The sequence below is a fragment of the Mercenaria mercenaria genome, chromosome 3 (genome assembly GCF_021730395.1).
Source record: "Mercenaria mercenaria strain notata chromosome 3, MADL_Memer_1, whole genome shotgun sequence".
NCBI lineage: Eukaryota > Metazoa > Mollusca > Bivalvia > Venerida > Veneridae > Mercenaria > Mercenaria mercenaria.
This window is the reverse complement of record NC_069363.1, coordinates 6,490,466-6,516,891: the sequence shown is the minus strand read 5'-3', so window position 1 is coordinate 6,516,891 and position 26,426 is coordinate 6,490,466. Positions and strand designations below refer to the sequence as shown.

The window sequence follows — 26,426 nt, the reverse complement described above, 5'->3', positions numbered from 1 at the left end:
GTGATTTGTCTAAGACCATAAAATGTGACCACATTATTGCTAAGGTCAGTGTATCAAAGTCAAGTCACAGTGCCTTCAGACTAAAACAGTTTAGTGTTTAGAGGTGGAATGCTATGGTACAGCCATCAAACTTCATAGCATTCATGTGCTATTATTTCTGGAGTCATTAGTTCAGAGGTGAAGGTCACAGCCTACTTGAGGCTGAAAATTTACACACCCAGTAACCTTTGTTAGGCCATCATTTGGGGATTGAATGTTTTACAAACAGCTCTTGTTAATTTACACATTTAGCTATGTCCCTTAACAGAAGGCCTCAAAAATTAAACCTTTTAAGCCATTACCTAACTGACAAAATAAATATGTTTCAACTAGGCAGTTAAAGCTTAGAAACAAATTTCAGGGCTGAAGAAGATAGATGAGAAGTTGTACAGTGATTTTCTAGACACTGATTTTGGCTCCGAGAATATAAGCATGCTTCAGCTATGTGCTATGATGAAACCTAAAGACAAACAGGGATACTATCAGGTTGAGCATAGAGTTCAATTTGGTAAGTATGTTAAACTTGTCACTGATCGAAATAGCAAAATTTGGACACAGCTGTATACTATTTATCAGAATCACTTTAGAGTATGCTGCATTTAAGATAATTAATTCACTTCTGGTAAGAGACTGTATCACATGGCAATACCATCTTTTTATTGTATGGGACAGTTATTTTGTTAAAAACATAGTAAAATACAATATTTTTGTTTCGTTTTTAGCAAAAATGCAAGACATTGACACAGCCAAACCTGGTCCTGATACAACTGGAGAGAAACTGGATCAACATAATGAAGTTACAAGATTGACATGAATATTAGTGAACAGACTGTTTCTGAAAAAAATACTGAAGCTCCTATTGTTGAAAACATGAAGGAATTGAAAGATGTTGATAGTAAACAAGTTATCATGGCTGGGCCAGAAGGTGATGTTATTGAAGAAAATTTAAACAAAATATCTGATTCATCAGATCTGACAGAGAAAGTTATTACTGAAAGTAACATTAAAACTGAAATTGAATATGTTCCATCAGCCAGTGCAGACAGTTCTGAACTGGGAAATGATAACATCCTTAAAGAGTTATCAGAAGTGTGTTTTAAGCAAGATGCTATGAAATATGACTCGGATATTGTAGAAGAAAATGCTATCACAGATAAGGACACAGATTTGAAGAAAGGAAACGATGTGCAAATAGAATTAACAGAAGTTGTAGAAAGAAAAAGTCTCTCAGAATAAAAACTCATTACAAGATGATCCAAAGGAATTGAACTCGGACATATCAGTAGATTCTAGAATAAAGGACATAAATCTGGAAGACGAAGGAACAGTGGGTATTCAAGTTAATCTAGTAACAGAGGTTTCCAAAGTAGCAGATCAGTCAGAAATTAATGAAATAGACGAAACAACTAAAGAGTCACATGAAAGCATTAATGTACATGATGCCCAGGATATAAGTGTTGAAATTGGAATACCTCAAATAAGGGAAATTTCAAGAGTTCTCTGCTGATGATGACAGTGCCATAGATATCAGTATGGATATTGAAAGTAGTAAATTGAGTGAAATTGATTCCTCTGTAGATAATGACAGTGTTCTAGTAACAGTCTAGATTCTGAAGGACTTAAATTAACTAGAATTCAGATGGAATGCCCAAATGATAATGATAGTTCTAAAGGTAGCAGTACTAGCATTGAAAAAGAAACGACATCTAATTAACTTGAATCCAGATCATGAAACAATGTTTTAATGCCAGTTACAACACTGAATTATCTATTTTTAGTGCAGTTACGCTTGACATCTCAGTTTGGAATCAACGAGGACTTCAGTATAAAAATAAAATAGGATAGATTGTTCCAAAAAGTGTGTATTGTGAGTGTGTATTGTGTCATTGTGTTTTTGCAGTATTAAGAATGTCACTCTGGAAAATAATATCATTAGAGATATTCTTGGACAAAGAATGTTGCATATCAAATTAAAGTTTGCTATAGTTGTTATCATGAAAATGATGTTCGTGTGTTTATAATATGTTTATTCATGGTGTTGGGTACTAGGTATGAGGTTGATTGCTAGATTTTTGTTTGTTCAGAGTACATCAAATATTATAAGAAGTCATCTTTTTGTAGCTTTTACAACAGTGAGTCTCAGGTATCAGTACTGCCATGCATAATTCGTTAAGTATATTTTTATGTCCCCCTTCCAAGAGGGGGTATTGTTTTTTGCTCATTGTTAGCCTGTCCATCTATCAGTCCAGAGATGATAATGGTATCTGCTCAGTGACAAAAGAAGGTCATGACCAACTTGTCCAACTTGATAGGTTAATATGTGTCAAATGGTCTACTGATGCGTCTAGTGTGATGTGCTGTGTGTTGTATGCTTGTCACCTTCCGCTTTCAGCCTCTGCCGCCGGCTAGCCCTTTGGGCAAAAAGGAAGCCGAGTGCGTAAGTCTTCCCTGCCAGTACATAGCCTCTCTGTAGACAAGCCCTATGCAGTGCCTTCTCGTGGCGACACATGGATACTGAGCACCCTGCAGCCTCAGGCAGAACTGTATAGGACTCGGAGGAGGTCTGCCCCCAGACATGCAGCTTGCAAGGCCCATCGGTGCGTGGATATGTCCTGCTGCCCATGAACAGATCCCCTGTGATTCCAGGGTAGGTCTTTTGGCTGGAATCTAAGGAAGAGGTAACCCCGACATAAAACCTAGAGAGCTGAAGACAGATGTACCATGCCAGTTGGCACTCTAACAAACCATGGTAAAATGCATTAACACCATGACTACACAATTGGTGAACGTCAAGAAGAAGAAAAGGAAGATAGGATGAATGCCTGTGGTCAGTAGATGGGCTGTATTGTCTTGGATTCACAGTATCTTTGTTACTGAAAATAGTTTCCATTCAGTAAGTAAAGAATGCTGTTACCTACAGTCCTCAAACTTCATGGGATAATTGCCTGTGGTCAGTAGTTAACCTCTATTATATTTGGGGTGAGTGGGTTAAAGGTCATTGTCACAGTGATCTCGAGACTGAAAAAGTTTCTACTCATTAGCTGTAAAGAACACTGGCTGTCAATCAAATCAGGATGATTGCCTGTAGTCAGTAGATTACCCCTGTTGTTTCTGAGGTTGCTTGGTCAAAGTTGAAGGTCACATCATACAATGTTACATACCCTCTAGCCCCTGACAGGCCATTATGGGGGACATATGTGTTTCACAAACAGCTCTTGTTGCTTTCACAATTTAAAATTATATACAGTCAGTTAGATGCATATATTGATAATATAGAAATCTGATGACATTTGTCTTAAATATTTTGTATTTCGACATAAAACTTTGGCCAGGTTTGATAATTTTGAAGAAAAGAAAAATAATTTTCCTTTACAGTCCGTATTGCCTTCAGTTAGGAAGCTTGTTACAGTATAATCTATATGAATACGAGTGAAGAGTGGACACCTCTCTACAAAGGTGGCATGATATCTGGAGCTACATTTATTGATCAGTAAACACATTTCAGTCTTCCCAGTGGTGTTGGGTCTACAGAGGTTCCTCAGGAACCTAATATAATCCTGTAAATGCGGGGAACTTGCATACTACATTGATTTCATCAATACTGTTTTTCCATTCTTGAATTGGTGCTTCTCACTCTAGAAATAGCTTTAGACGACGTTTTTTCTCTCAAGAATGTGGTAACAGCTTATTTATTAAATGTCTGGAAATCAGCTTATTTAATTTCACACATATTTATATATTTATATAAAAAAAAATGTTTTTAGGATAGGTGTTTTACTTTTTTTTTTCATTATTATTGTAGGAATGTTGAACAATGTGCAATATAATGCAGGACATAAAAGGGTACATGAAAATATCTTATGCAGTTTAATATACTTTAGTATAGCTTTAGTTGTGAAAATTTGGAACATCACTATTCCATTAGAGCTGCATATTAAGTCAATCTCCAGAGGTAAAAACAGTTTACAGTTTTTGTATAGCAGCACATTCAAGGTATTTCATTTCATTGTTTATGTATAGAGATGTTCTATATGTTGTGTACATGTATTGAAAGCTGAAACCTTTTGATAGAAGTTGTGTAAACTTTCAAAATAGTTTATTCTTGAATAGTAAAAATAAACACAGCAATAATAATGTGTTATTTCTTCCTGCACTTAATTGCTGTATCATTGCATGATGATGTCATAAATCATGTCACATTTTCCTGTCCTTGGAAACACTGCAGGATGATGTCATAAATCATGTCACAGTTTCCTTTCCTTGGAAACATTGCAGGATGATGTCATAAATCATGTCACATTTTCCTTTCCTTGGAAACATTGCAGGATGATGTTAAAAATCATGTCACAATTTCCTTTCCTTGGAAACATTGCAGGATGATGTTATAAATCATGTCACAATTTCCCTTTCCTTAGAAACATTGCAGGATGATGTCATAAATCGTGTCACAATTTCCTTTCCTTGGAAACACTGCAGGATGATGTCATAAATCATGTCACATTTTCCTTTCCTTGGAAACACTGCAGGATGATGTTAGAAATCATGTCACAATTTCCTTTCCTTGGAAACATTGCAGGATGATGTCATAAATCATGTCACATTTTCCTTTCCTAGAAACATTGCAGGATGATGTTATAAATCATGTCACAATTTCCCTTTCCTTGGAAACACTGCAGGATGATGTCATAAATCGTGTCACAATTTCCTTTCCTTGGAAACACTGCAGGATGATGTCATAAATCATGTCACATTTTCCTTTCCTTGGAAACACTGCAGGATGATGTCATAAATCATGTCACATTTTCCTTTCCTAGAAACATTGCAGGATGATGTTATAAATCATGTCACAATTTCCCTTTCCTTGGAAACATTGCAGGATGATGTCATAAATCCTGTCACATTTTCCTTTCCATGGAAACACTGCAGGATGATGTCATAAATCATGTCACAATTTCCTTTTCTTGGAAACATAGCAGGATGATTAATAAATCCTGTCACATTTTCCTTTCTTTGGAAACATTGCAGGATGATGACATAAATCATGTCACATTTTCCTTTCCTTGGAAACACTGCAGGATGATGTCATAAATTGTGTCACATTTTCCTTTCCTTGGAAACATTGCAGGATGATGTTATAAATCATGTCACAATTTCATTTTCTTGGAAACATTGCAGGATGATGTCATAAATCATGTCACATTTACTTTTCTTTGGAAACATTGCAGGATGATGTCATAAATCATGTCACATTTTCCTTTCCTTGGAAACATTGCAGAATGGTTTAATGAATAGTGTAACATTTGCCTTTCCTCAGAATCATTGCATGAAAATGACATAAATAGTGTAATATTTGCCTTCCTCAGAAATATTGCATGGTAATATTTTAAATTTAGACTGTTCAGCACTTTTGACAAAAATTTAGGCAAATTTTAGGGCGCTTTTAAATAAAAAAAACAAGAGCTGTCAGTGGACAGCGCGCTCGACTATTCTCAGTGCTTGATAGTATAATACATGTGTATAAGAAATGAGTAAAACAGACTGGGGTCATGATGGTAAACAAGTATGCAAAATATGAAAGCAATATCTCAATGGACTTTGAAAATATTTGTGGTGGTATGCAAACTTTAACATTTGTGAGACGCTCACGCTAACGCTCACGCCGGGATAGCTCCCCTATTCTTCGAATAGTCGAGCTAATAGGGCTAAAATTGGGATTTGTTACAATTACTTTGATGTTTTTGGGCTAGATTTAGGAATTTTTACTAAAATACAGACCTTCAGACTTAACGCCTCTGTCATCCATTCACAGCCAATAACACTGAACCAATGAAACCACAAGTCAGGTGTCTATAAAAAACTGCTTGCATCAAATAAGAAGACCTACAAGAGCTGTCATAGGAGACCGCGTGCTCGACTATTTCAATGCTCGATTGTGAAACTGGGCACATCTGAGGAATCTGGAGCTGTCATTAGACTGTTTAATGACTCCAATAAGAATGAAGATACTGGACAATAGTATTAAGTAATAAGAGAGATAAAGAACATTAAATAAGTATATTTCTAAGCAAAAAGGGGGATAATTCATGATATATTGGTGCAAGAGTGATTTTTGAATGAAGCTGCTATTTTGCAGACAAGGTCAAAATAGCTAATTTCAGCCCTTTCAGGGGCCATAACTCTGGAACCCATTATGGGATCTGGCCTGTTCAAGAAAGGAACCAAGATCTTATGGTGACCCAAGTTTTGTGGAAGTTTGCTTAAATTCAAATCATAAATGAAGCTGCTATTGTGCAGACAAGGTCAAAATAGCTAATTCTGGCCCTTTCAGGGGCCATCAATCTGTAACCCATAATGGCATCTGGCCAGTTCAAGAAATGAAACAAGATCTTATGGTGATACAAGTTGTGTGCAAGTTTGGTTAAATTAAAATCATAAATGAAGCTGCTATTGTGCAGACAAGGTCAAAATAGCAAATTCTGGCCCTTTCAGGGGCCATAACTCTAGAACCCATAATGGAATCTGGCCAGTTCAAGAAAGGAACCAAGATCTTATGGTGATACAAGTTTTGTGCAAGTTTGGTAAAAATCAAGTCATAAATAAAGCTGCTATTGTGCAGACAAGGTCAAAATAGCTAATTTTGGCCCTTTCAGGGGCCATAACTCTGGAACCCATTATTGGATCTGGCCAGTTCAAGAAAGGAACCAAGATCTTATGGTGATACAAGTTGTGTGCAAGTTTGGTTAAAATAAAATTATAAATGAAACCACTATCATGCAGACAAGAAATTGTTGATTTACGCACACACACAAATTCTGGCCCTTTAAGGGGCCATAACTCTAGAACCCATAACGGGATATGGCCAGTTTTCGAAAGGAACTGAGATATCATGCCAATACAAGTTTTGGACAAGTTTGATCTAAATTGCTAGCAACATGTGGTCTCTATCATGTTCACAAGAAATTGTGGACGGATGGACGAAGGGCAATCACAAAAGCTCACCCTGCCACTACGTGTCAGGTGAGCTATTAAAGCAATTTTAGAAATTCCTTTTGATTTTTTTTTCTAGGAATTTAGCAAAATTGAAAAAAAGTAGGAATAAGTAGGAATCTTAGGAATTCTGGTCAGCCTGTAAATTGTGTCACATTTTGCCTTTCCCCAGAAACAATGCAGGATAATTTTAAAAATCATGTAACGTTCGCTTTTCCTCAGAAATATTGCAGAATAATGACAGAAATAGTGTAACGTTCACCTTTCCTCAGAAATATTGTAGAATAATAACAGAAATAGTGTAACATTTGCCTTTCCTCAGAAATATTGCACGATAATGACATAAAATTTTAATAGTGTAACATTCGCCTTTCTTCAGAAATATTGCTCAATAATGACAGAAACAGTGTAACATTTGCCTTTCCTCAGAAATATTGCACAATAATGACATAAAATTTTAATAGTGTAACATTCGCCTTTTCTCAAATATTGCACAATAATGACAGAAAAAGTGTAACATGTGCCTTTCCTCAGAAATATTGCACAATAATGACAGAAATAGTGTAACATGTGCCTTTCCTCAGAAACATTGCACAGTAATGACAGAAACAGTGTTACATTTGCCTTTCCTCAGAAATATTGCACAATAATGACAGAAATAGTGAACCGGTAACAATGCTTTTCCTCGGAAATATTGCACAATAATGACATAAATAGTGTAACAAATTCCTTCTTTGGATGATGAATGATTGTAAGGTTCTGTGATGTTAATGGCAAATGCATGTGTACCTTTAAACATCAGAGACAGAGGAGGCTACTAGTAGAATATACAATATTTTACAATAGTTCTATTGAGAAGGAGCCTGGTAAGTCACTAAAACTGGCAACTAATCATGGAGGACCCATAACAAACAAAAATGGTAATATAATGGCATCCAGTTTTGCAACAGTGACAACATTGAAACTAATATTCCTATTATATTATGACCTACAAACATGATTATCATAATTGTTTTTCATTGATTTACCATATATGGTAATGTCTTTATATGGAAAGAATGATGTCACTGTGCCCAAAATGACTGTCATTTTGTTCCATGGATACTATTTATTAATAAATGGTTATTATAATATATTGTTCTGTAGCCAGATTTTCAAAATTGTTCCACCAGTTTTAATGTTGCACCATGCACTTTCTAAAAAGAAATGTTTTCAAATGTTGTGTATTTTCCTTTAAAATCACTAGCCTCCTTTCCAATGGAAAGCATTTTCAGTCTATCCTATCTAAAGTTGGTAGTAAAAACCTCTCTTTTGACTCTTTCAACCTGGGTTTTTATCAGAATTGAAGTTTGAATGTATCTGGAACTTTGTTCTTATATGGTGCACATGTTTGATCTGGGTTTAACATGAGTATTCAACAGTATTTCTCAAATTCAATGATAAAGCAGAGCTGTTATCCTTTACAGCATTCTTTAGACTCTTCAACAGTGCTGACTTGTTCTGCACAAATAACTGACAACTTCCAAACATAAATCATAGGTGGAAGTCAAACAACTTCAGACTGTCTACAATGTGTCGTCTTTGAAAACATTCACCTTGTTCAGGATCAAATTTGCAACCTATTAATTCATAGTATTGTGCTTTACCTACTGCACGAGACATGGCGGGAGTTACTCATTGGATAACATTGTTCTTCATCTGTGCATCAAATATTTAAGACAAGTATGCCCATGGGCAGAATGTCGAGCCTGCCAGATGTTAAGTGTGACCTTGACCTTAGACCTAGTTCTTGTGCATGACACTCCGTCTCAAAATGGTGAACATTCATGCCAAATTACATCAAAATTCCACCATGCATGAAGAAGAAATGCTCTGGACAAACTTCAGTTTGACCTTTGACCTCCAACTGTGACCTTGACCTTTGAGATAGCAACATGGGGTTTGCACATGACACACCTTCTCATTGAGGTAAACATTCATGCCAAATATAAACAAGATTGGTCCATGCATGTCAAAGTTATGCCTGGACAAAATCAGACGGACGGACACACACCAAACCCCCAAAAGTGGCGACTAAGTCGAGCTCACCACAAGCGAGCTCGACAAAAATGCATCAGAAGACAGATTATAACAGTAAATTTTGTCCTGGTGCTGCATCTACCAGATTCAGTGATACTTTGCAAGATTTTTTTTAAATGTAACGTGCATACAGCTTCAACAGTGGATAGTTTTGAAAAACGTTCAACATTCTCAGACAAATTTAAAGTCATTGCATTCAAAGTTGTGTCTGTACGTAAATTTTGATGACTGGACCTACCAGGAGCACATGTGAACTCTTGCAATACACAGGTAACAGAAATACTTTTAAAACACTGCTCGAGTATTTACCCAAACAGAAATTTTGTTGTCCTCTCTTACAAATATTTTCAGTCAGTAAGTTACAATGGAGGCCTTCAGTCAAGCACCTTAAAAATGACAATGTATTCTATATATAAATATTTGCTACAGGGCAGAACTGTTACTGTTTGGGGTTTAACCCTTACCGTGCTGAATTTCTATAATGAACTTACCCATCTTTCAATTTGGATAGTACCATTAACTGTTAAAAGGGGTGCTTACTAAAAGATACTGACTGAATGACGAACAGTGCAGATCATGATCAGACTGCACAGATGTGCAGGCTGATCATGATCTACACTGGTCGCAAAGGCAGACTTAATTGTGTCCAGCATGACAAGGGTTAATGCCATTTTTTTCAAGTGTTTCTTGTACATATTTGTAACCACAGGCTTTAATCTAACCAGTGCTCCTGGATTCTGTACCACCCCACAAGTTACTGCCAACTTCTCAATACGAGACTGACTGAAGGGTGAAAACTTCGTGACCCAATGATCTGTGGATCTGCTCTTCCTACTGAGCTAAGTGGGCTGAACTGTATCTTAACAACTTCAATTCAGAGACCAGGAGGTGATCATTAACATCAACTAATGATACCAATGAAAATAAAGACAATATTTTATTCGCTTTGAAATTTATTTTGTTTTTTTCATTTTAATACAGTCTGTACTTCATAATAAACATTTATAAAATTGCAGGTGTTTATTACAATATATCACATAACAAATGGTTATTAAGGTAGAATAAAAATGTTTCCAAAAGTTCAATGTAAGTGCACATTATATGCAAACATATGTTAAAAAACAATGATACATGTAAGAGAATACTTATTTTGAGTGTTAACTGTAAATGGAGCTATTGTTTTATCATTAACACTAATAAAGTTTCTTCAATATGAAATGCATAATCTTCCTTTAATTAAAGCACCCTGCTGAGATTGTCTACATAATCTTGGTAATCTTGGATTCAAAAATAATTTACTCACTGTAATTTCCTCATATTAAATTCTACAAATTTAGTTTGACAGAAATAATATATGAATACAATTTATCAGTTTTATGAAATAGGTTCCTTTCATCAAACATGTATGTTATCTACTAGTAAGCCATAAAATTCATGTAAGTAACTCTTGAACATAAAAATAATTAAATCATTAACAGTCTACACTGTAAAATTAACAGCTTATTCTGGATTACTTTTAGAAAATAACGTATATTGTACAGAATGTATATGAACAAGAAAACAAAGAAAATATCAGCAGGTGAAGATTACCATGGTAACAGTTAAAATATCAACAATAAAGTGTGAAATTTGTTTTACTGCCAGCAAGGTAATCTGGAGTTCCAAAGGTTCTAGCTTAAAAAAGGCATTCCATATTGTTAAAATATTCCCAAGACCAACCCTACCCACCCAAAATATAAAAGAGTTCATCTAAAACATGCTTGCTTTTTACAATTAAATGTAAAAGTCCTCATGGATTGCAGAATACATTTTAAACACTTTTACAACTTAGATGTACATTAAAATGTGTGCTTCCTCCCTTCACCATCCCATGCCCCTCATCCCAGACCCAATCCCACTCTGCATAAAAAATATGTTAAGATAGGCATTCAAAAAAGAATCCTAATAAATTCTTGGAAAGAATTTTTCAGTTAAAAGCTCTTAAAACATTTTACTGTCATCCCGTACAATATGATAAAATTCATCATTTTCAATGAAGATAGTCTTTGTTAATCATTTTCATTTCCACAGTAGTAACTCCTCTTTTCTTATAACTTAAATTCTGATTTTCCTTTCTCTCAATTTTGCTTTGTATTAAAATGCAACTTGGGGAGGAGGGTATAAAATGAATGAAAACTAAATCCACCCTCTAGTTTATTCAAGCAAAACATAATTTATTTCAATTACCCAAAGCTATTATGCTCTACAGTTATGGATTTCATGTGATCAAACTTTATATTAAAAGCCGACTACTGACTTAATATCAAAATACTGGCCTAATTTATATCTATTAAAGACTAAAGCAACATGCTTTCAGCACAAGGTATTATTCACTAGAGTACCAGCACATGTTTTACATGTAATTTTCTTTTGTCAATATGAAACCTTAAAGCAACTCGCAAACAAACTGTTTTATTTTCTTTTTTTCTTTTTGTGACAGAGCTGTTTCAATATTTTTTAAAACTGATTTTTGTAATCAGGAACTTAGTACATGTATTAACTCTTGCAAAATCAAAAAAATAATGTCCTGATTAGAGATGAGCATCTAAAAAGGGGAAAAGATGAAAAAAAAAATCTGCATAGGTTTTCATAGGTATTTGGTATCAAATTTTTACTCATCAATTTGAGATATACATTTTATATCAACTCCAAACCAAGATAATGATAAAAAATAATAATTTTTTTTTTCACCCAAACTACAAATGAGAAGCTTTAATGGTTTTATTCATTGTCATATAAAAAAGGCGAAACAAATGAAAATAAAAACATCATCCCAAGACATTGAATTACATTTGTATTTGCAAAAACAATGTCATTGCTACAACAAATTTAACCAATCTTTAGACAGTTATCGCCACACTTTTTTACATAGTTATTGCACTTCTCTCAGTATGGTCAAAATTATGTTTCACTCTCTTTACATTTCTCATTTTATTTAATACTCTAGTGTAAAATGGCCTGGTGAAAACAGTACCATACTAAATATCGCTATTATTTCTAAAAAAAAATGACTAGATAAGAAATTCAACAGAGGTAGTTGCTAACATAAATCATAAAAGTGTGTTTACAGTGCTAATGCAAATAATTTGTCATTCCTGTTGTTTGACATGATAATTAGATGTTATGCATCTAGTACAAAATTGCACCTATAGGATAAGTAAGTTTAAAAAGCAAAATTACAAATTAAAAGTGAGCATTATATCACTGGTTCCTATGTAAAAACAGAGAAACCATTTCTAATTTATTCATTGTCCGCTGAACTGAGCATTTGTGTTTGTCTCGTTTTTTAGTTTACTGGGCATGATTCTAGACTGACGTCCTTGAAGGCAATTCCAGTACTGAGATATTGATATTTCCCGTTGATCAAGAGATTTCGCATACAACCTTTGTAGTCTCCCTTTGCTCTTACGCCCTTTGTGATGTCATCTAGAAATACAATATGTTCAATATGTCAAGAAATTTGATAATTAAAGGGATAGTAAGCCTAGAAAATGGTTTTGCCCTTTCTGAGTAAGCGAAATTAACGAGGACAGTACATTTGTTAACTTTTATAGTTGAGTAATCACCGTTAGTTTAAGATTACAATCAAGATGTGAATATTAATAACTGTGAAAATGTGAATATTAATAACTGTAAAAATGTGAATATTAATAACTGTTAAAAATGTCTATTGATGGGAGAATGCAAAGTATTGCCACTTACTTTGCCACCGCGAAAAATTCTAGGTCAACATTATTATCTAATATAAATATTCTGTACACTGTAAACCAACTAAAAAATTATTTCAAGTGGACAGGCGTTAATTAGAATGCTATACTCAAATACACGTATATATGCATAACATTTTCTTAAAGTATACATAGGTATTTCTTTAAGGACTGAACAAAGTAAGATAGTTATGTGCTTAAAATGGATCTGCATGATATTTTAAACATTATATACATACCTGGTTTTCCACCAAGATATATGGGATTGTTTGTATCAGCTGAAGTGGCTGTACCAGCACTGTTTTCAGGGATAGGTTCTTTGTTGTCTACAGTCAGTATCACAACATTCTTTATCTTCTCAGCTGAAATAATACACCATTATAATCAATTTAAGCAGTTAAAGGCCCATAATGCTTTATCTGAAAATATGCTGCAGAATTTTGTCAAACAGAAATCATTAATGCCCGACAATTTACCCTTACATTTTTTCTTTTCCAGAATAGTTTGCTTAGATTTTGGTAACACCACAGTAAACTAGAGCTATCACTGTAAGTGATTAATACCCTCTCAATACCTCGTTGTCAGAGGAAAAAACGTCCCCTTATTTTTGCAATGCTTGGACTGACCCTAAAAAACGTAACTCATTTCTAAACTTCATAGTGCTCATGTGTATGAAGTTTTATCTGAATGCCTTTAAAGATGTGGAAATAGTTCATGCCACGATTTATTTCCACCCAAATTTCAAAAGGCCAAATTAGAATGGTTATTTCTGAGCACAATTCTGAAACTGACTGCTGGTCTCTAAACTCTAGTGGTAACACACTTGACTGTCAATCCAAAGGTCCGAGGTCCAAATCCCAGTCCAGGCACTAGAAATTTCTGAGATGCTCTGGAGTGTCTCCCACCTAACTAAGAGGCCTGTACTGGTTCTTACCAGGAAAGACGGCTTCATGTGTATCGGTACTATACACCAGGCACATTAAAGAACCAGACTGTCTATTCGCAAACAGCTAGGCTAAGTTAGCCGGCCAGGCCTGTATCTAAAAAGGATTTCTCTCTCTCTGTACTGGGGGCTTTATCTCACTCTGTCCCTCTGGTCAGATCGCTCTGTGTCTGTACTAGTAGAGGATGAATTTCGCGCCATGTGGCTGTGTTTTTGCTATGTAAAGCCCCTTTGAACGTGTTTATAATGAAAAAGGGCGCTATATAAATCTGGTATAATAATAACACAGTTTTATAACTTCAGAGTCATTAATGAAACCTCAGAACTGGAAACTGGGCAGGAAATTTCCTAGTTCCAACCACAACTTTTTTCTAGGGGACCTTAACTTGTGAATCAGAATTTTTTAGGGATTGAACAACCACAAAATCTACAAACAATCATCTCCAACACAAAATAATGACTTTACAGTAATATCTTACCTTTAATTGTGTGCCAGGCACCATCACAAAGCTTGTTGTTCATTTCAGGAATATTTTGAGTCTAAAAGGATCCTGCCCATGTCACTTGAACCAAATGCAATGGAGGGAGTATTAGCAACAGATATGTTTGTACTTTTTAAATTTTTAAACATTCTTACTATGCAGAATGGTATTTGTATTAAAAATGTGGATGTTTAATGTTTAAATTTAGCAATACATGCAACGATTTTAAAAGATATTTGTTTTTGCAATAAATTGAATCTTTTTTCTTTTAAACATAAGAAGGATCAAGCTATAACAGTAAATATTCATTTCTTAGATACCTCCCTTCCACCAGCGGCAATAAAATCTCCTTTCAGACAGAGAAGATACACATTCAACTGCGGGAGATCTTGACATGGTCATTCTTTTACATTGAATGATCCACTGAAGGGAAACACATGCATCTATTGCACTGAGATAAGAACAACAGTTCATTGTAGTTTTCTGAAGCCACAACAGTCTTATATATACTAAAAAAAGTACACAATTAGCATTTACGTATAAAATTTACTGACAATAGTCCAAATATGTTAATTCTATAAGTCAAAGCATAATAATCAGACGCTCCCTTAGCCTAATGTCTATCAGACATGACAGCTTAATAGGTTTTTTTCTAACATTGACAATTGATCTCATTCTGACCAGCTAGTGAATATTATAAGGTTGCAATTTTTCTAATTTTAGCTCTGGATGTTCTGACCAAGTTTCGTGAAAACATCAACTATAATAAAGTCTTAATTAGATTTCTATTTCATCTGGAATGAACTAAACATGGTGGAACCATTTAAAATCTTGAGAAGACATGCTATGATGCAGCTAGATAATATTGATGTAATTTTGACTCCCGTAGTTTCATAATGTTTCAACAATTAGAGTCATACCATTCAACCTATACTATCAGAATTCTGAAACATTGGTCCAAACAAGCTAAAAACTTCAAATATCACTTCACTACCCTTCTTCCTACCCAGTCAAACAAAGACAGAATCCTCTGACTACAATTTGATGTAATCACCAGCAGTGTAGAAGTTAGGCACATTTAAGTGGTCAGACAAGGCAGGGTACCATTCTGTATGGTCTGGTCCAAGTATCTTATGTTCACCTTGATATTGCATACAACTGCAAAACTGTTGGTTAACTGAGGAAAAAGATAAATAGAAAATTACTAAGACTTAAGATTGTAAACAGGGAACTGAAATGACGACCTGAACGCGTAACAGTGCAATGATAATAGCCTGCACAGCATTTGACTGTACTGGTCACAAAGGCATAATCACTTGCCGGTTAATATTACTCAATTTCCTTTTAAACCTGTTTGTTCAAAAATGACAAAGAAATTCTAATATTATAACATGTGCATGTTTATAGATTAAAATTAGACTTCTAAGGTATGTCTGAAAGTCAAAATTAAAAGCAGTTATACCAGATGGATGAAACAATTCTGTAAACATGATGTTTTATAAGCCAAGGTCCAGAACAACTGAACAAGTTCAATAATATTGTCAGAATCTTTCGCCTTTACACTATGTTAAGGAAGGTATCAAACAGTCAGTATGTAAGAAAGATGGATTTACTTTAAGTTAAACTTACATTGAGGTTTTTCACAGCACCTGCAACTGGACTTGCCCTTAAACCTCCAAAACTGTATGGTGGTCTACCATTGATAGATCGAGCACGTCCTGGTGACTCAACTGGTGTAAGTTCATCATCATCAACCATCATGGTACCCTCTCTCATGTTACGGCCAATCATCAACTGTTCAATGTACAGGTAAGTTCACTTTATGCATTCACTTAATGTTCAAGAAAGTTTAATCTATGAATCCTCTCAAAATCATCTGTTCAAGGTACAAGTAAGTACAACTTCAGTAGGTTTTCATTGCATAGTTTTAAGTCACATCAACATTGTCCAAGTTACATGTCAATTTTCCAGTTTGTAAGGATAGAAAGACCCCCAGCACCCCTTTGGACATTTTTTCAGGCACAGGGCAGCACCAGTGTAAAACTAAAAACCTTCAGTAGGATTCATTTCCTGACAAGACGACCCAAGTTCAAACCCCTAAAAGTAAAGGCAAGTGTTTCAAAGTCAGTGGCCTTGACTACTCTGCCATGGAGATCATTTTCAAACCATAAAGGAAACAAGAGTGTATTGTCACTTAAAATAATGCCTGTGTTACTTTTTTTGTTAGAGTTTTGGAGTTCTGAAGTATATCATACCTTATGCCATTGCCCATCGTTATATGTTTTTGTTGTCATGAGTTCACCTGTACCGGTACCACTATCAAAGGTAAAGCGAATCATTCCACCCTTCATTGTCACACCAATGTGATCTTTGTGTTTAACATCAGAAAAGTAAAACATCACTCCATCAGGCTGTGTTGTCCTAAACTCCATACTCAATGTAGACCTGTTCATCAATTAAAGTTTTGTTAGTATATATTTAAACAAGAGCTGTCGGAGGACAGCAACGCTTGACTATTCAACAGCCCTGTCACTTGAATGAATACGAAAGTCAAAAAAGGGGCATAATTTAGTAAAAAAGTAAAATAGGGTTATGGAACCTGCATAGTGCTTATCAGCTCATGACAGTGAACTAGTGTGTGAAGTTTCAATCCTTTCCCATTAGTGGATACTGAGATACCAGCTTACATACAAAAACTTAACCAAAAATTTCTGTCTTGAAAAAGGGGCATAATTTTGTAAAAAAGTAAAATAAAGTTATGGGACCTGCTTTGTGCATGTCAGATCATGACAGTGAACAAGTGTGTGAAGTTTCAATCCATTCCCATTAGTGAGTACTGAGATACCAGCTTACATACAAAACCTTAACCAAAAATTTCTAAGTCAAAAAAGGGGCATAATTTTGTAAAAAAGCAAAACAGAGTTATGGAGCCTGTGCAGTGTAAGTCAGTTTATCACAGTGAATATGTGTGTTAAGTTTCAATCCATTCCCACAAGTGGTTGCTGAGATACCAGCTTACATACAAAAACTTAACCAAACGGGACCCTACGCCGAACATGGGGTCAATACTCTACTATCTATGAAATAGCGAGTAAAAATAATCATCCTGTGCAGTGTAAGTCAGGTATCGGATTTAACATCTTTTTTCCCTGAAGTATTTCAGTAGCATATTCATGTTCAGCTAATCTAATATTCCTGGCTGAAACTTTCCAACAGAGGACATTTTACACATTCTTTCTACAAAGAAGTATGCCAACAGGACTTCTGAATACAGTGTATGGCAAAGTCATCCAAAATGTCAATCTTTATAAATAAGTCTTTCATCAATCTGACTAAAGTACATCTCCTATTACGCTACGCATAGGATCTGAGAACGACCTATTCATTGCCTCGTTCTGACGACCCTTTCGCTAGCCAATCAGAGCCTAACTTACAACATCTTGCAAATCTACCTGTAGCCTTGACTTTTGATATTTACAATTCTTATGTCATAATGTATCAGATAGCCGCCTAGCTCAATCGGTAGGTCACTTGCTTTGTAAGCGAGGGGTCCCGGGTTTGAGCCCTGGAATGACTGCACATTTTTGTTACTCTTTGACATTCAAACAAGTCGTCTGATTGGATAAAATAAAAATAGCAATACAGGAAATCCAAAATCTACAGAAGACGAATTTGAATGGGTCGTTCTCAGATCTTCGTTTAGAAGATCAAGTACTTTAGTCAGATTGGTCTTTCATAATACTCATTCTAAGAGGTTTTCTTTGACAAATAAGTTTAACCTTAAGATAAAAAGTTCTTCAATATCCATTATAGTTTAGCCTATTCAGAAATATTTACTGGGAAAATGTTACAATACAAGTTCGCAGAAATTCAGATAAGGACCATGCTTGGGAGAGCTGAAAAAGCTTTACTGTGAAATCAGTAGTATTTCTGGGAGGACTAATTTTTTATGGTTAAGTAAACAAGGGAATTTCCCATCAAAACCACAGAATTTTGTACACGAGAAATTAAATGATTTCACAGTATTTTTATACAGGTGGTCTTTATTCATTGCAAACTGGAGGTGTTTGGAGTCAAGTACCGTAAGTTCTCTGTGAAGCCAGATAGGTTCTCATCATCAGAAGTGGTCTTTACAGCAAATTTGGCTATATCTATACCAACCTTATTCTAAGTGATGCTGGTAGGCTGTCATATTCCAGTCTACTGTTGGGATATGCTCCAAAGTAGTACCCTCGTTGATCATCCATGGTGACATCCACTGGTTCCACCACATCTAGAGCACATCTACCTGGTGGAGGTGGAGCCATAGCTGAAATCATAAATATTTTTTAATTTTGCAGAAAGAATAAAGCATTTTTTTCTTTCAGTCTTTTGTTATTATTTTTCAACAGCAGTGTAACTCCTTTTAAACAATGCCTCTGTGTAACAACAAATATTTTTTTAAGTACATTATGAATGGCATGTGTGGCTGTATCTATATCAAGAAAGACAGTACTGACTTGTTCTCCACAAGAGACAACTTCCTACATGAGCTGGAGACAAATGATTTCAAACATACAGTCTTATGTAAAATTGTTACACACACTATTTGCCTCATCATGGGACACACCTTACAATCTATAAGGTGACTATTGAGTATTTGGACTATTTCAATGGCTGCTGCAATACTATTGACATTGTGGCATACTACTGTCATACTATTGGAGTACCAGAGTTGTTGGCTTCTCAAAACGCTTCATATCTATAAAAATTAACAGTATCAAATGAAGATAAGGTGTTCCTTTTGTATTTTGATGATAATTTTCCAAACTTATGTTTTCACAAATTTTGTATTAGGAGTAATTTATAAAAAAAGTTTAAAAGACAATACGGTGAAAATACTATGACCGATTGCTGAGGCAAACATAAATATGCTTTTGTGTAGACTACTGAAAAACATCTATAGTTTAGGGAGCTATCAGTGATAGCTAGTGCATTCTTACTTTCATCATTAATGCAAATTATTAAGAAATCAACAATTGCAATCCATCGCCAGTTTGATTTATTGTTATATGTCTAGTCGTCTGCCCTCCCTACTGATCCCACACATCGTGCAGGCCAGGGGAGACAATACATGGTCCAAGGGGGACAACCTATGCTAGTGGGAAAGAAAAGTAAAGGCAAGTTAAGTTACTTGTTGTTGTTTCTGCAGGGAACTCTATCCATTTAGCTGTTGTGATCTCCGCCCTAGTGTAGGGTCCCTCAGGCTCTGGTATTGGGCAACCAGCAAGGGATGTTCCTGGTCTCTTAGCTGGCTGTACTGCTGCGAAGTTCAAAAATCTTAAACAGAAACAGCAACTTGTAGTAGTTCAACAAAGTATAAAACTTCAACATGAAAACTCTGTGGAGAGGAGATATCAAATCACTTAACATGAACCTTAATATCTTGTCTTTGAATAAAAGTACTATTTCCCAATCTTAAAATGTCTAATATTTTAGTTTGTTATCTACGTCCCAGTCATCTGGGTATTTCCCGACCTTAAAATGACTAATAAAAAGAAATAGTTCATTATCATAAAATCTTAACAATGACACTGTTAACCAAACTGAGTAACAGAAGTAATGGAAAAATGTCTAATCAACAGTACTTAAAAACAATCAAATCATAGTCCATATACTTACTCTCCATTAATAGTTACATCCCCAATACAGCCGTCAAGTGGTACTGTAGTTAACGCCAAACCTTCTGGTGGCGCCACCTCTGTAGTACCAAAGTAAAGTGGCGTGTTTGTCACCAGGGATTTTTTTGTTCCTGTTCCAGTTGTCTGGATTGTTTCATAATCGTCAATATTCATCTGCATGCTGGAATACACAACTCAATTTTACAATTCAATATATATTTTTACCTTCAATGAAATCATTAAATTTTGTTTGCTTGAAATTTCATCCCTATAGCTACCATGGGGACTTAATCAAGTTCAAAAATAAAACAGGAGTTATATAAGTAGGTTACATTTTAATTTTCTGGACTGATACAACAATGATTTTCACAAAAATTTGTGCTGGACTTTCACAGTAGTTCAGAAGACAGAAATGATTCTTAGGCCACAAACATCCCATTAATCACATTTCAAATGTATTCAGTTCCAGAAATTTGTCTTTTCTTACATGCTTCATATAGAACTGTGAGCTGCATTTACAAGAAGTACTGCATTGTTCACTAATTTTTCAACTTCTACAGATGTTTTATCTATAACAAATCAGACTTGGTGCTCATCAAAAGAGGCAATGAGCCTACAAACTGTCATGAACTGATTTAGATATTTAATTACTTATTTAGTGTTAAGCTGCTACCATTCCCCTAGATAAATATTTATAGCTGTTCTCTGCAAAAAAATGTTACTTTGAACTCGTATTTGAATACACACCTTCTAATCTCAAAATCTCCATATTTCTAAGAATTGATGTAAAGAAATATACTTCTAAAAAATAAAATACAAAAGCTCTGTGTTTGTAACATATCTCATTTTAGAAAGCTCTGTATTGTTTAAACTTGATACTTTGAAGCTCTCCATACAAAAATGTGTTCGAAGAAATGCTCTATAGTCTCTAAATCTGATATCTAAGTTTTGATATCAGAAAGCTCTATACTCATACTTTGCTTTTAGGAAGCTCTATACTATTTAAATTTGACATTAAAAACCCTCTTTCCTTATATGACCATTTCTCTTAAAATTTCAAATTAGATAATTCTTTCCTCTTGAAATTTCAAACCAGATTGCCTTCTCCTCTTAAAATTTCAAATATGATAGTCCTCTTCTTTTAAAGTTTCAATTCAGATTGCCCTCTCCTTTTACGATTTAATATGAGAATTGGTGGTTTATGTTCAACAAAGCATGATATAAACACATAAGTGATGTCCACTTAGAAAGTTTTAAGTACATTTCACAAAATATCTTCTCTTCAAAAATAGAAAGATTCCTCATTATCAAACTACAAAGCATCTATGATTAACATGCTAAAACTCCATGCTATACTGGAAATGATTCCAAACAGTCAATAAAGGCTATAATTTCACAATACGGTACACAAACATGAGTAATTTGGTCACCTCAAATCTAAATTTTTATGGGAAAAGCTTCAACCTTCACCCAGGGTCAACAATTACAAGTACTATCATTATATAATATATTCTGACCTGTTACTATGGAAACAAGGGCAGACAAGTCCACACATCTATATATGATGTTCTGGTATACCTGTATTCATATTTTGTTTCCACATGATCTGGGATAAGCCAGGCGCTTAACCAGGTCATTTCAACTTCAAGGTCACAATCATTTTTCCATAGGTAGCGTCAATAATTTAGAAAACGTAAGCATTAAATGCTTGCATAATTCACATAAACACACAGTAATTATTGATTATTAGCATCAGTCTAAAACCAACTGAAAAAAACCTTAAAAGACTTACAGGTTTGGGAAGACTGTTTCACCTTAAAAATTTACACTATTTACCATAATAAGCTTGGCTGTGCTAATAAACATATAATTTGTAACTACTGTAGTTGGTTCAAGGTAAATTACAATTCTTGAAAAAAAAAAAGCAGAAAAATGCAACAAAAATTGAATCCAGCTACAGGGGAATGGTACGCAAGGTGTGAAAAAGCAAAGGAAAAAAGCCTATAACAAATTAAAATATAGGAAATTAAATACAGACACACAATTTTAAGTCAATTCATGGCAAAGTCACATGTGTTTAATTATTTCATTACAGAACTGGCAAAAATTTGAACACAAAAGATTGGCATTGCAAATTCATGAAACAATTTTCTTATCAAACATATGAAAGAAAATAATTTATCATGTGGTTACAGGAAAATAATTTTACTCACTTTTTGCCAATTTTCATGATGGATATGTAGTGCCAGCGTCCATCATTGTACGTATTTACATGGCTTATCATCTCTAGTTTCTCACCACCAGGGTCACTGATCACCGATATCTTCCCTTCAAACACAGACACTGAGAAACCTGCAGCCTGAAACAAACATTGATCACTGATCATATATATTAACTAGAGCTATCTCTGAAGCTGATTTATACCACAAACACCTTAAATACAGCGAAAGCAAGTGCTGTGAACATTGTCTTGATGAGCTGACTGACAATAATTTTCTGAAAATCCTTCCAGCAGTTTGGAAGTTATGGAGGGAGAAACAAAATAAATCTATTTGACCTTTAATGCCAAAGTGTGACCTTGACCTAGTAATCAGTCATGTGTGTACAATGAAATCATTTAATTTTGTAGGCAAGAAATTTGGTGGTTTTGGACAAAGTGGCTATTTTGTGGAGATATAAATTTGTGGATTTTTAACTCTGAACATGAAATGAATGAAAATTATACTGCTTTTTTGGCATTAAATATTGTGGACTGACACAACCACCAATTCCACGAAAATTGGTTCCCCTATGACAGTTGGTAATTTCTCAGTATCTTGCTGTATAATGATCTTGAACAGTCATAACTCCAATAAAGGCCAAACACACATGCTTTGTACCTGGACTATAATAAGACTGAAAACTTTAAAAACAAAACACAAAATACTGTATTAACAGCTGACATAAAAGGTTTTCAAATATTGTTATAATAAGATACGCTTAGTAATACCTGTTCTGTATTTCCTACATATAATAAAAGAGCCTTTTCTTGTTTGGTCTTCATCTTGAAGGTGATTTCGAATGTTGTACCAACACTGTCTATAGGCTGAGCAATGTAGGACAATCTGTCTGCACTGAAGCTCGCCACACGGGCAATCTGTGAACAAACAATAATGCAACTCAAATCATGCCAATGGTGTTAATACACCTATCAAGAATACTATAGAAAGGACAGTGGCAACATATGAAAAGGTTATGGTAAAAAGTATGCTTTATTTCATGTCTCATATGATCAAGAGACAACATGAGCTACAAAACTCTTGTGTGACAACTTAAGTTCAACCTTTGAAAAATTTACTACCTCACAAACAAGGAAAACTTTACATCTTTGCATGCATTTTGCACTATAGGAGTCAAGTCCAGTATCCCAGTTTAATATCCTTTGACTTACTTCATTAGATAATTTGAATAGGTAGCTTTAACAGATGCATAACCTAAACATAAAGACAAGTTTGCAGTCTCCAGAAACAAAAACCTTCTCCAGCAACTTTCATGTACATAAACTGCAGTCATTTTTGTTTGAATAAAATTTCATGGTTTGGGCAAATAATACTTTATTTTGTGGAGACAAAAATTCATAGATGAATAAAATACATGGGACTTTTATAGATTCACTGTTTTTCATAGATTGAAACAAACATTAAATCTATGAAAATTAGTCCCTCAAAAAAACATAAAATTATTCACAATATTTCACCAACAAAGTAAACAGATTCTGATACATTTTTAACATATTATCTGCATTCCATAGTAGACAAGTAGACAATTTGACTGTCTTGAATATATGATACAAAATTGTATCTTAAGATGTGTGCCAACAGATTTACTTACCTGGTCAGGACAGCCTGGTATAACACCTTTCGCCTGTTTGTTTTCATTGAGGTCCCACATACCAAGTTGTAAAGATACATCTTCTATACATCCTTCAAACCCTTGCTTAGTTATACCACTGAAATACAAATTAAATTATAAGTAATTTGCATGCTTGAGATTAAAATAGCATGAGTAATTAGTATATTCGAGTTAAAAATGGCATGACTAATTTGCATTCTTAAGTTATAAAAGCACGAGTAATTTGCATACTTGACTGGTAGGATGATATCCTGGTATCCTCCTATAGAGATATCATCAGTGATTGACAGCTGGCTCTGTGCACCTGGTGAATCCATAGGTCCAACTAAAAATAGACAACAAATGAAATTAACAGCCTATGTGAAAATATCTCTTATATTCTTCATTTTTGTTTTGATTTTGGTGGATTTTAAGTAATACCTACACCCTCAAGGTGATAAAGTGACTGTTTGTGCCTCTATAGGTACTATTTCAAACAGGTTGGCACCTGGTGAGAACCACTAATCTTCCACAGCCACCTGGACAGCTTCCGTACATGGAAGAATGCTATATCCAAAGAGATTCAAAGTCTGCAACTTAAACAACCTTGCTACCTCTGTTTTTCTTTATGCAGTGGAATCCCTCCAAACCCAACTCCCTATGGACCAAAGATAGGTGGAGGAAAAATCAAGAAATTTTGAACTAGAAGAAAAACAGTCTTCAATACTTGTTTAAAGCAAGGAATTTAAAAAGAGACAAATGCTAAAGTTCATCAAAATGAGTGGATTCACTTCCCTTACATATACACTGATTAATGAGAATTGAATTTTACTTACAAGACATTCCATCAACAAACACAACTCCTGTCTTGTTCAGCCGGTTAACTTGCACCTCATGCCACTCTCCATCATTGACCTTCTTTGGATACTGAATTTCAATCCGACCACCACCAAGGTCGAACTGATACAGCACTTCCCCGTTGTTCAGTTCCACTGACAGGAAGTCGCGCTTTCCATCTCCCGCAAAGAAGAGCAGCCCATTCTCACTATATGTCTTGAATTTCATCGCCACCTGAGAACTAACTGCTGGTGTCCAGCCTGTCTTTGACGTACTTAAAACAACATAGCCCTTACCATCGAACCGGAAACCATTTGACACAATAGATGTCAGGATGCTCCTGTACAAAATGAAAGCAAGCATACAGTAAAACACAGCTCACTCAAGCAATCTGCTTTCCCTGGCCATTTTTCTTCTACATTTGGATCATCTGCAACCTTGGGTATCTTGAGCAATTTGCTCTTCTTGCAATCCCAAGCAATCCGTTCTTTACTGTACTTATATCTTTAACTATTAACAAAGTGATTATTGTCAAATCATTATTATTCATGTCAAATTAAATTTTATTGATTTTTTGGTCGTGTCAATCAACGAAACAAATTCCAACTAAAATTTTATGTCCATGAAATCAGAAAAATTAAACATTAATAAACACAATATTCTGAATAAAATTACAGCAAGTTTGTGGGTTTTAAGTCATACTGACAAAATTCAAGTCAAACTGCAACTTTCCTGCCTTTAACAGAGGAAATACCCAGGTGCTCCTCTCAGTTTTATTTCAAGCAAAAGCAGGCCCTTTGGTATTACCATCAACTGTCCAAATGTCAGCCAAATAGTTTTGTTACATTATGCCTGAGCTGATCTCGAACCAACAAAGGTGAGTGGTAAATGATTTAACAGAAGGCTGTTTAACAGTTTATTACAAGTATCATTGTATTTATACCTTTCTCTGGCACCAACAACGTTGTTTGCTGCTTCTTCAAAGTTCCACAGTCCCATTGGTCTATCGTCAAACTGAATACTCTCCATAGCACCAACATAGTTCTCTCTTGTTACCTTGTCTGAGATCTATAAGATGCAAAATATAGTCTGCTTCAAAAATTGAATACTCTCCATGGCACCAACATAGTTCTCTCTTGTTACCTTGTCTGAGATCTACAGGTACAAAATATAGTCTGCTTCAAAAATTGAATACTATCCATTGCACCAATATAGTGCTCTCTTGTTACCTTGTCTGAGGTCTATAGAGATACAAAATATAGTCTGCTTCAAAAACTGAATACTCTTTATGACACCAATATAGTTCTCTCTTGTTACCTTGTCTCTAAAGAGATACAAAATACAGTCGAACTTCGATGGCTCGAACTCGAGGGTCCCGTGGAAATTAGTTCGAGTTTTCCGTTGTTCGAGCCATCCAGATGGCGGCCATTTTGAATTTGGGAATTCGAGGGCATGATGTGTTACAAACCTCACATCGTAATATATTGTCATATTGTTCCTAAATGTGTGTATGATACGATGATAAATAAAAAACGAACGCTGAAATATGCTTTATTTATTTTCAAACATGACATAGATACAAAAAAACAGATAAACCACTAATATAATTATAAGAATATCGTGAAGACAGCATCAAATAGAAAGACATGAATAGCAAACCTTTATGAATCATAGTCCAGTACAAATATTATCAAATATATTGCTTTCAAGTAGCCGACATAGCTATTCCACCGTTTCCAGGTCCTTTACTAAATTGTTCAGCCATGCTAAAGCATTATGAAAG

At 34.9% G+C, this 26,426-nt stretch overlaps 3 protein-coding genes across 7 annotated transcripts in view; 1 reads left to right on the top strand and 2 right to left on the bottom strand.

The window, feature by feature from the left end:
- The window catches only part of LOC123525516 (uncharacterized), a 44,310-nt gene extending 36,922 nt beyond the window's left edge, over window positions 1–7,388 (top strand). For all 4 annotated transcript variants that reach the window (XM_045304617.2, XM_045304619.2, XM_045304621.2 and 1 more), the window contains exons 6-7: window positions 401–547; window positions 762–7,388. In XM_045304617.2, coding sequence (XP_045160552.2) covers window positions 401–547; window positions 762–853 — 239 coding nt within the window. In that variant the 3' untranslated portion in view covers window positions 854–7,388. The remainder of the gene's footprint in view (window positions 1–400; window positions 548–761) is intronic.
- A 2,652-nt stretch (window positions 7,389–10,040) lies between these two features.
- LOC128555476 (laminin subunit alpha-1-like) lies at window positions 10,041–14,349 on the bottom strand. The gene is made up of 3 exons (XM_053537806.1): window positions 14,274–14,349; window positions 13,091–13,213; window positions 10,041–12,570 (listed from the first exon to the last, which is right to left on the bottom strand). The coding sequence occupies exons 1-3, from the start codon at window positions 14,314–14,316 to the stop codon at window positions 12,431–12,433; spliced, it is 306 nt and encodes a 101-aa protein (XP_053393781.1). The 5' UTR covers window positions 14,317–14,349; the 3' UTR covers window positions 10,041–12,430.
- Window positions 14,350–15,875: 1,526 nt separating this feature from the next.
- The window catches only part of LOC123525515 (laminin subunit alpha-like), a 77,936-nt gene continuing 67,385 nt past the window's right edge, over window positions 15,876–26,426 (bottom strand). Inside the window, exons 54-64 of one of the 2 annotated variants that reach the window (XM_053537804.1) lie at window positions 25,587–25,711; window positions 24,643–24,983; window positions 24,059–24,152; window positions 23,807–23,924; window positions 22,926–23,072; window positions 22,150–22,295; window positions 19,938–20,117; window positions 19,450–19,595; window positions 18,438–18,585; window positions 16,532–16,721; window positions 15,876–16,070 (exon numbers count right to left, since the gene is read on the bottom strand). In XM_053537804.1, the coding sequence (XP_053393779.1) occupies window positions 15,891–16,070; window positions 16,532–16,721; window positions 18,438–18,585; window positions 19,450–19,595; window positions 19,938–20,117; window positions 22,150–22,295; window positions 22,926–23,072; window positions 23,807–23,924; window positions 24,059–24,152; window positions 24,643–24,983; window positions 25,587–25,711 (1,815 nt within the window). In that variant the 3' untranslated portion in view covers window positions 15,876–15,890. Of the gene's footprint in view, window positions 16,071–16,531; window positions 16,722–18,437; window positions 18,586–19,449; window positions 19,596–19,937; window positions 20,118–22,149; window positions 22,296–22,925; window positions 23,073–23,806; window positions 23,925–24,058; window positions 24,153–24,642; window positions 24,984–25,586; window positions 25,799–26,426 lie in introns of those variants that run through there. The other variant, XM_053537805.1, reaches the window with a different exon arrangement.